Here is a 10,901-nt window from a genome sequence, read left to right as displayed (position 1 = left end):
ATAAGTCGCACGGGGCGAAAATGCATAATAAAGAAGGAAAAAAAACATATATAAGTCGCACTGGAGTATAAGTCGCATTTTTTGGGAAAATGTATTTGATAAAACAGCAGGAATTGTATCATATTGCTCATAAATAAAATAACGACAAATAATATGACGAATCATAAACTGAGCCCTTAATAACTTTGTTATAAATATTATTATATATAACTAAGTTATATACTGTATGTATCATTTAGCGCTTGACTTTTTGTATGATTACCAACATTTTCATTAGAAGGCATCTGAATGTCATTTATACCAGGGGTCCCCAACCTTTTTTGCACCGAGGACCGGTTTAATGTAGGCTCATTTTTGCTAGTAGTAGGCTTTTTTTTTGGCTTTAGTATCTGATGGGTTATAGGTGATAAATCACATTCAAGAGCATGGATATATACGAAAGCTAGAAATACTTGACATTCGTTCTAATAGATTTCTGTGGGTTACTATTTCCATTCCTTCTTTATTATGCATTTTCGGCCGGTGCGACTTATACTCCGGAGCAACTTATAGTCCAAAAATACGGTATCTACGTATGAAATATTGCACAAAATATGAATACCGTACATAACTTTTATAATGGAAATAGTCCATCCATCCATCCATCTTCTTCCGCTTATCCGAGGTCGGGTCGCGGGGGCAGCAGCCTAAGCAGGGAAGCCCAGACTTCCCTCTCCCCAGCCACTTCGTCCAGCTCTTCCCGTGGGACCCCGAGGCGTTCCCAGGCCAGCCGGGAGACATAGTCTTCCCAACGTGTCCTGGGTCTTCCCCGCGGCCTCCTACCGGTCGGACGTGCCCTAAACACCTCCCTAGGGAGGCGTTCGGGTGGCATCCTGACCAGATGCCCGAACCACCTCATCTGGCTCCTCTCGATGTGGAGGAGCAGCGGCTTTACTTTGAGCTCCTCCCGGATGGCAGAGCTTCTCACCCTATCTCTAAGGGAGAGCCCCGCCACCCGGCGGAGGAAACTCATTTCGGCCGCTTGTACCCGTGATCTTGTCCTTTCGGTCATAACCCAAAGCTCATGACCATAGGTGAGGATGGGAACATAGATCGACCGGTAAATTGAGAGCTTTGCCTTCCGGCTCAGCTCCTTCTTCACCACAACGGATCGATACAGCGTCCGCATTACTGAAGACGCCGCACCGATCCGCCTGTCGATCTCACGATCCACTCTTCCCTCACTCGTGAACAAGACTCCGAGGTATTTGAACTCCTCCACTTGGGGCAAGATCTCCTCCCCAACCCGGAGATGGCACTCCACCCTTTTACGGGCGAGAACCATGGACTCGGACTTGGAGGTGCTGATTCTCATCCCGGTCGCTTCACACTCAGCTGCGAACCGATCCAGTGAGAGCTGAAGATCCTGGCCAGATGAAGCCATCAGGACCACATCATCTGCAAAAAGCAGAGACCTAATCCTGCAGCCACCTAACCAGATCCCCTCAACGCCTTGACTGCGCCTAGAAATTCTGTCCATAAAAGATATGAACAGAATCGGTGACAAAGGGCAGCCTTGGCGGAGTCCAACCCTCACTGGAAACGTGTCCGACTTACTACCGGCCATGCGGACCAAGCTCTGGCACTGATCATACAGGGACCGGACTGCCACAATCAGACAGTCTGATACCCCGTACTCTCTGAGCACTCCCCACAGGACTTCCCGAGGGACACGGTCGAATGCCTTCTCCAAGTCCACAAAACACATGTAGACTGGTTGGGCAAACTCCCATGCACCCTCAAGGACCCTGCCGAGAGTATAGAGCTGGTCCACAGTTCCACGACCAGGACGCAAACCACACTGTTCCTCCTGAATCCGAGGTTCGACTATCCGGCGTAGCCTCCTCTCCAGTACACCTGAATAGACCTTACCGGGAAGGCTGAGGAGTGTGATCCCACGATAGTTAGAACACACCCTCCGGTTCCCCTTCTTAAAGAGAGGAACCACCACCCCGGTCTGCCAATCCAGTGGTACCGCCCAAGATGTCCACGCGATGCTGCAGAGTCTTGTCAACCAAGACAGCCCCACAGCATCCAGAGCCTTAAGGAACTCCGGGCGGATCTCATCTACCCCCGGGGCCTTGCCACCGAGGAGCTTTTTAACTACCTCGGCAACCTCAGCCCCAGAAATAGGAGAGCCCACCTAAGACTCCCCAGGCACTGCTTCCTCATAGGAAGACGTGCTGGTAGGATTGAGGAGGTCTTCGAAGTATTCTCTCCACCGATCCACAACATCCGCAGTCGAGGTCAGCAGAGCACCATCCCCACCATACACGGTGTTGACACTGCACTGCTTCCCCTTCCTGAGGCGGCGGATGGTGGTCCAGAATTGCTTTGAAGCCGTCCGGAAGTCGTTTTCCATGGCTTCCCCGAACTCCTCCCATGTCCGAGTTTTTGCCTCTGCGACCGCTGAAGTCGCAGACCGCTTGGCCTGTCGGTACCTGTCCGCTGCCTCAGGAGTCCTATGAGCCAAAAGAACCCGATAGGACTCCTTCTTCAGCTTGACGGCATCCCTCACCGCCGGTGTCCTCCAACGGGTTCTAGGATTACCGCCACGACAAGCACCAACTACCTTGCGGCCACAGCTCCAATCAGCCGCCTCGACAATAGAGGCGCGGAACATGGTCCATTCGGACTCAATGTCCAGCACCTCCCTCGTGACATGTTCAAAGTCGTTCCGGAGGTGGGAATTGAAACTCTCTCTGACAGGAGACTCTGCCAGACGTTCCCAGCAAACCCTCACAATGCGTTTGGGCCTGCCAGGTCTGTCCGGCATCCTCCCCCACCATCGCAGCCAACTCACCACCAGGTGGTGATCGGTAGAAAGCTCCGCCCCTCTCTTCACCCGAGTGTCCAAAACATGAGGCCGCAAATCCGATGACACAACTACAAAGTCGATCATGGAACTGCGGCCTCGGGTGTCCTGGTGCCAAGTGCACATATGGACACCCTTATGTTTGAACATGGTGTTCGTTATGGACAATCTGTGTCGGGCACAAAAGTCCAATAACAAAACACCGCTCGGGTTCAGATCCGGGCAGCCATTCTTCCCAATCACGCCTCTCCAGGTTTCACTGTCGTTGCCAACATGAGCATTGAAGTCCCCCAGTAGCACGAGGGAATCACCCGGGGGAGCACTCTCAAGTACTCCCTCGAGTGAATCCAAAAAGGGTGGGTACTCTGAACTGCGGTTTGGCGCGTAAGCGCAAACAACAGTCAGGACCCGTTCCCCCACCCGAAGGCGGAGGGAAGCTACCCTCTCGTCCACCGGGTTGAACTCCAACGTACAGGCTCTGAGCCGGGGAGAAACAAGAATTGCCACCCCAGCCCGTCGCCTCTCACTGCCGGCAACGCCAGAGTGGAAGAGAGTCCAGCCCCTCTCGAGAGAACTGGTTCCAGAGCCCTTGCTGTGCGTCGAAGTGAGTCCGACTATATCTAGCCGGAACTTCTCCACTTCGCGCACTAGCTCAGGCTCCTTCCCCCCCAGCGAGGTGACGTTCCACGTCCCAAGAGCTAGCTTCTGTAGCCGAGGATCGGACCGCCAAGTGCCCTGCCTTCGGCTGCCGCCCAGCTCACATCGCACCCGACCTCTATGACCCCTGCTATGGGTGGTGAGCCCATTGGAGGGGGGACCCACGTTGCCTCTTCGGGCTGTGCCCGGCCGGGCCCCATGGGGACAGGCCCGGCCACCAGGCGCTCGCCATCGTGCCCCACCTCCGGGCCTGGCTCCAGAGGGGGGCCCCGGTGACCCGCGTCCGGGCGAGGGAAATCTGGGTCCTTGTTTTTTATTATTCATGGAGGTCTTCGAGCTGCTCTTTGTCTGATCCCTCACCTAGGACCAGTTTGTCTTGGGAGACCCTACCAGGGGGCATAAAGCCCCCGGACAACATAGCTCCTAGGATCATTGGGACACGCAAACTCCTCTACCACGTTAAGGTGGCAGCTCAGAGAGGAATTTTTCAGCATGTTACTGTAAATGGAAAAACAGTGCCACTGTTTTTCACAGTACAAAACTGGCAGCTCAGTTGATAGAATGTTACTGTAAAATGTACTGTGTTTTTTTTTTACTGTCAATATAAAACTGCATTTTTACAGTAAAATTCTGGCAACTTAGCTGCTGGATTTTACCGTAAAAACGACAACTGTAGATTTTAGCGTGTACTATTGTGTATTCACAATAGTACACGCTAAAATCTACAGTTGTCGTTTTTACAAAACAGTACCACCGTTTTTTTACAGTAAAAAACTGGCAGCTCCGTTGCCAACTATTTATGGTCAAAAAACAGTGGTACTGTTTTTTCATGTACAGTAAAATGCTGTAAAACCACAGTCAATTCGCTGTAAAATTTATTTGATAAATAACTTGCTCTGAAAATCATAAATCAAGAAGAAAAAAAGTATTTATTTGTAGTTTAACAAAAACATTGTTTGAATGTATAATCATATATTTGTTAGATTATAATATTTATGGGCTTCACGGTGGAAGAGGGGTTAGTGCATCTGCCTCACAATACGAAGGTCCTGAGTAGTCTTGGGTTCAATCCCGGGCTCGGGATCTTTCTGTGTGGAGTTTGCATGTCCTCCCCGTGACTGCGTGGGTTCCCTCCGGGTACTCCGGCTTCTTCCCACCTCCAAAGACATGCACCTGGGGATAAGTTGATTGGCAACACTATATTGGCCCTAGTGTGTGGATGTGAATGTTGTCTGTCTATCTGCGTTGGCCCTGCGATGAGGTGGCGACTTGTCCAGGGTGTACCCCGCCTTCCGCCCGATTGTAGCTGAGATAGGCTCCAGCGCCCCCCGCGACCCCAAAAGGGAATAAGCGGTAGAAAATGGATGGATGGATAATATTTATGTTTAAAAAAATACGCAACTGCATTGAGTACATGTATTTTTTCTGTCAAAATGGAAAAAAACGATACATTCAGTAAGAAAATATAAAGTACCTAAATGACGTTTATTATCTCCAGGCTTTCGAGGGCCAAATATAATTATGTGGCGGGCCAGATCTGGCCCCCGGGCCTTGAGTTTGACACCTGTGCGTTAAGGGAATAAACTCATCAATTGTCAATGGCTTAAATAAGTATTGTTCCAGCGGACATTGCAGGGCATACAAGGTAAATATTCAACTAAATAATATAATGAGATCTGGAAAACCCAGTCAATTTATGTGTTTAATTACATCAATGTTGTTCTTTCTTACAAAATAAATATTGAACAATTTTTTTCCCATTAATTTGACTCCAAAACACGCATCTAATCCCTTCAAGCCACGCCTCTTCCCCCACCCCCATTTTTGAAATCCAAATTAGTAGTGTCGAAACTTGGTCCTTGGGGTTTGTTTTTCCGGAAGACAACGGAAAATTGGCGCGGGCAAGACGTGAGTGTGAGTACATGTTTAATATTTAAACTAAAAAAGCTCAAAAAGGTATAAACAAAAGGCGCTCACAGCGGAGGTAAAACAACTTGGCTATGAAAACAAAAGCCGCGCACAAAGGCGGAAAACTATGAACAAGAAACAAAAATTTACTTGGCATGGAACTGTGAACATGACATGAAGAAGAGTGATCATAAAGTGTGCGGAGCATAAATGTGATGTCCCCAGGCTGACCAACAGAAAATGAAAAGCTTAAATAACACAGACATGATTAACAACAGGTGCGTGACTTAAAACGTGAAACAGGTGCGTGACATGACAGGTGAAAACTAATGGGTTGCTATGGAAACAAAACAAGGGAGTGAACAACAAGGAACTAAGAAAGTGTCCAAAAAACAAACAGCACATGGCCAAACAAAAACATGATCAACACAGACATGACAAGTAGTAGAGTACAGTAATACTCTCAACTATTGAGTTGAAAATCTTCAAAATGCAACACGGAACGACACAGGAAGGAAGTCCTTCATACCGACAGCCATCAAACTGTATAATGCATATGTTCCTTTTTGACTGTGCATAAATGTATAATACTGTATTTATGTTATTCACATGTGAATAATGGTGTATAATAGACTGTATTTATATTATTCACATGTGAATAATGCTGTATAATAGACTGTATTTATATTATTCACCTGTGAATAATGCTGTATAATAGATTGTATTTATATTATTCACATGTGAATAATGCTGTATAATAGACTGTATTTATATTATTCACCTGTGAATAATGCTGTATAATAGACTGTATTTATATTATTCACATGTGAATAATGCTGTATAATAGACTGTATTTATATTATTCACATGTGAATAATGCTGTATAATAGACTATATTTATATTATTCACATGTGAATAATGCTGTATAATAGACTGTATTTATGTTATTCACATGTGAATAATGCTGTATATAATATAAATACAGTCTATTGACTGTATTTATATTATTCACATGTGAATAATGCTGTATAATAGACTGTATTTATATTATTCACATGTAAATAATGCTGTATAATAGACTGTATTTATATTATTCACATGTGAATAATGCTGTATAATAGACTGTATTTCTGTTATTCACATGTGAATAATGCTGTATAATAGACTGTATTTATATTATTTACATGTGAATAATGCTGTATAATAGACTGTATTTATATAATTCACATGTGAATAATGCTGTATAATAGAATGTATTTATATTATTCACATGTGAATAATGCTGTGTAATAGACTGTATTTATATTATTCACATGTGAATAATGCTGTATAATAGACTGTATTTATATCATTCACATGTGAATAATGCTGTATAATAGACTGTATTTATATTATTCACATGTGAATAATGCTGTATAATAGACTGTATTTCTGTTATTCACATGTGAATAATGCTGTATAATAGACTGTATTTATATTATTTACATGTGAATAATGCTGTATAATAGACTGTATTTATATTATTCACATGTGAATAATGCTGTATAATAGACTGTATTTATATTATTCACATGTGAATAATGCTGTATAATAGACTATGTATATTATTCACATGTGAATAATGCTGTATAATAGACTGTATTTATATTATTCACTTGTAAAAAATACCTAAGTGTTTGTTTATTATAGCTATGGTGCTGAATTTCCCCCAGGGATCAATAAAGTACTTTCTATTCTCTTCTGTTCAGAAGAAATGTAATCCAAACTTTGTTACCCAAATCCAGTGTTATTTTGTAAAGTCAAATAGTGCGACCCGGGGGTTATTTTCTGGCCACAGCTTGTTTTTTATTGGTCCTCGGCACCTTTTACATATAAAATTAATTCATTATCAATGAGATACAGTCTTAGATATTATGTTAATTTGCTTATACCATAAAGCTTTTCCTGTAGAAATGTCTAAATACCATAGTGTAAATCAACTAAAGAGACAAAACAACAATTTGAACACAAGAGAGCACTGTTTAGCACTGTTTAAAAGGTATACCTTAATAAAGTGACACATTACATTTATGCATAGAAAATCAGCACTTGAAGCAAAATGACATAAGATAACTATACAGTAGATACCCTCACATAACTTATATAAATATGTTAAAATATAAGACAAAGCTACATAATGCCATCTTTTAAACAAAAGTAGGGCTGCAGCTAACGATTATTTTTCTATCGATTAATCTATAGATTATTTTTTCGATTAATCGGTTAATCTATAGATTATTTTTTTCGATTAATCTATAGATTATTTTTCCTTTTACCGATTATTTTTTTAATTTAAAATTAAGATGAAAAAAATAAATTTAGGCCAGTTTTTTCAAAAGGCATGGCTTTTATTTCCAAAAAAAAAAAGTATGGCCACTCAGTCAACATTGAAAACATGGCAAAACATTCTGTAACACTGTAAACATTTGTGCCAATCTAAATATTCTGGAGCACTGTAAACATTAAGTATTGCTTTTAAAATGTGCAAAATAAACATCCAGTCCAACACAGTACACTATAACCAATTCTACTCATTCCAGTGAGTGACTAACAGTTGTAATGAAGAAAGATTAGCATGTCTACATGCTCTGGGGTGAGGCTGGTTCTTTTCTTGTTTACAATATTCCCAGCAGCTGAAAATAGGCGCTCAGAAGGGGTCGATGTGGCTGGAATTGAGAGGTACGACCGAGCCAGCATTGCCAGATTTGGAAACCTTGCCTGATGTTCTTTCCACCATTTTAATGGGTTTTCATCCTTGGAAATGGGGGATTCTCCAAAATAAGACACTAACTCGTTTCTGACCATTTCAGCATCATTACTGTCATTGTTGTCTTCCTCATTGTTGCTGAGTTCATCTGAATCTGAGCCAAGAAGTGTGTCTAGTAAAGATACAGGCCGCCTGTCAGCATCTGGTCTTTCCACTTGCATTGCTGTGCCCTGTTGAGCGTGTGTCTCCTTTTCCCTTCTTTTCTCCTCCAGAACTATTGCATGCAGCTTGTATTGAACTTTTAAACACTCATCTGCAGTCAGGAATTTCAGCTTCCTGAATCGTGGGTCAAGTGCAGCTGCTAATATGCACACATTTGGTCCATCATCTTTGAATGTGGTCTCGGCTTCCCACCTGGATGTTATCTCACGTGCAGCAGTGACCTGGAAACACTTGATTGATGCATTTTCAAAAGCAGTTTGTGTAGCCTTCCGAAGCCCTTTGACCAGCAGAGGGACAGCGGAAACTGTTACATAAGATTCTCCACTCAGGTACACAGTTGCACATTCAAAAGGTTTCAGAACTTGTTCAAGTTCTTCAAGCAAGCTCCACTGGTCAGCCTTAAGATCCAGAAAATGCTTCCCTCTTTGAGTGACCTCCGGATCTGACAGAGTTGCTGTTATTGGCCACCTCTGCTCAAGCAGGCGACTAATCATGTAAAAGGAACTGTTCCATCTCACAGACACATCTTGTATGAGGCTGTGGTCTGGAGAACCCATTTGTTTTTGCTTAACCTTTAGTTTTGTACTGGATAGCTCACTTTTTCTGAAGTGCTCGACCAAACTTCTTGCTGCTCCTAAAGCTCTGCTGATGTGGTTGTCCTTTAGAGCATGGTTCACTACAAGCTGTAGAGTATGGCCAACACATCTGAGGGATGAAACACCATGTCTTTCCTCAAGAACTCTTAAAGCTGCAACAACATTTGCAGCATTGTCATGTACAATGACTTGTACTAGTTTTATGTTTATTTCAAACTTATTGACAACATCCTCAATCCAAGAGGCAATGTTTTCTGCAGTGTGCTTTTCATTGAGGGGCATTGTTGTCAAGTTAATTGAGGTAAGCTCCCACTCATCATTAACAAAGTGAATGGTGACACCAAGGTAAGCTTCAGTGGCCATACTTGTCCATGCATCAGTTGTGAGTGTCAGTTTTCCTTTCACATTTTTCAGGATTGCTTTGACTTCTTTCATTTTCTTTGTGTATTTTTGCTCCATAAGCTTAGTGAAGTGGGTTCTTGATGGTAGTGTGTAGCCAGAGTGAAACCGTTTGATCATTTTTTGAAACCCTTCCCCTTCTACCATATTTAATGGCCTCATGTCTATGACCATCATTTCCAGGACACCATCAGTCAGGTCAGCGGCCACTTGGGGTGTGCATTCAGTCCCATGCCTCTTTGGAAAAAAATCCTGGACACTGCTTTGTCGTTTGCTGCAACATAAGAGACAACAATTAATTTTCATTTTAAATATACCCAAATACAGCTTACTTTAATACAAAAGGTTAATTAAACTACACACATTATCTTGTTAAATTGGTTTAATAACACAACAATGATAGTATGATTAAAGTGAAGTTAATTGTTCGTTTGTACATAGTATATGTAACTGTTAATGTTGTAAAAGGTATTTGCACAACTTATTAACGTTAGCGTTAAAGATAGTATATGTAACTGTTAATGTTGTAAAAGGTATTTGCACAACTTATTAACGTTAGCGTTAAAGATAGTATATGTAACTGTTAATGTTGTAAAAGGTATTTGTACAACTTATTAACGTTAGCGTTAAAGAGGAGCGCGTCTTTGTAAACACTGAACAGGCACGCCAAACGCGCCTCTCAGAGCGAAACGGTGCTTTAGTTTATGAATTTACAACGCAGATACAAATGACACATTCATGTTTTTTTGTAATGATGACAACGTATACTCACGCGGATGATTGACTCGTTGATGGTGATGGGAAGAACGCTGTCGGATGTTTTCTTTTTAGATGCTCGTTCATAGCCGTTGTGCTGCTGTGATACGCCATTTCCGCTCGACACAGTGTGCATAAAACAACATTATTAGGCCGTTTATTAAAATACTCCCACACTTTTGACGACTTTTGGCGTGTTTTTTTCCCCTCGCTCGCATCGTTTGCTCTGCGCTCCGCCATGACAGTGGTGTGACGTAAATATGCGACGCGCCGACGCACAAAAATGACGTCGACGTATTTACGTAACCGATGACGTCGACTACGTTGACGCGTCGTTTCAGCCTTAAACAAAAGGCTTTTTAAATAAAGCACTAGTGAATAGGGACTTTTTTTTTTAAGTCTGTACTCTAAGAGTTGTCCTCAAATTCCCTAAAAGGCTAAAATCAGTTTTTTGTGGGTGTGCTCTTCATTACAATGATTGCACGGGTACATAATAGAGGTGGACCAGCCAGGACACACACCTTTTGTCAGCAAAAATCTAATTACTTTTTTTTTTACAGTTTAATGTGGTCAGTGTTTGATCATTTTACAGCGAAGCAAAGTTTGTACAATATTGACCTTATATGTATATACAGTAAGGCTGGGCGATATATGGAGTTTGTAAGATGTATCGATATATTTTTAAACAAGATATGAATTAAGAAAATATCGTAATAACGATATAATATACAAACCCCGTTTCCATATGAGTTGGGAAATTGT

General features: G+C 42.5%; 1 protein-coding gene across 1 annotated transcript; it reads right to left on the bottom strand.

The window, feature by feature from the left end:
- Positions 1-382: 382 nt before the first annotated feature.
- On the bottom strand, positions 383-10,449 carry LOC140679339 (E3 SUMO-protein ligase ZBED1-like). The gene is made up of 3 exons (XM_072914568.1): positions 10,156-10,449; positions 8,146-9,657; positions 383-389 (listed from the first exon to the last, which is right to left on the bottom strand). The coding sequence occupies exons 1-3, from the start codon at positions 10,377-10,379 to the stop codon at positions 383-385; spliced, it is 1,743 nt and encodes a 580-aa protein (XP_072770669.1). The 5' UTR covers positions 10,380-10,449.
- Between the last annotated feature and the right edge of the window lie 452 nt (positions 10,450-10,901).

Source organism: Nerophis lumbriciformis, linkage group LG13, assembly GCF_033978685.3.
Source record: "Nerophis lumbriciformis linkage group LG13, RoL_Nlum_v2.1, whole genome shotgun sequence".
In the NCBI taxonomy this organism is placed as follows: domain Eukaryota; kingdom Metazoa; phylum Chordata; class Actinopteri; order Syngnathiformes; family Syngnathidae; genus Nerophis; species Nerophis lumbriciformis.
This window is presented reverse-complemented; position numbering and strand designations above follow the sequence as displayed.

Excerpts from the sequence above, each read along its gene's own strand:
- LOC140679339 (XM_072914568.1), bottom strand. The coding sequence starts at position 10,379 with ATGGCGGAGCGCAGAGCAAACGATGCGAGCGAGGGGAAAAAAACACGC. Across the intron at positions 9,658-10,155 it reads TCAACGAGTCAATCATCCGC|CAAACGACAAAGCAGTGTCC; the intron begins GTGAGTATACGT and ends CTTATGTTGCAG.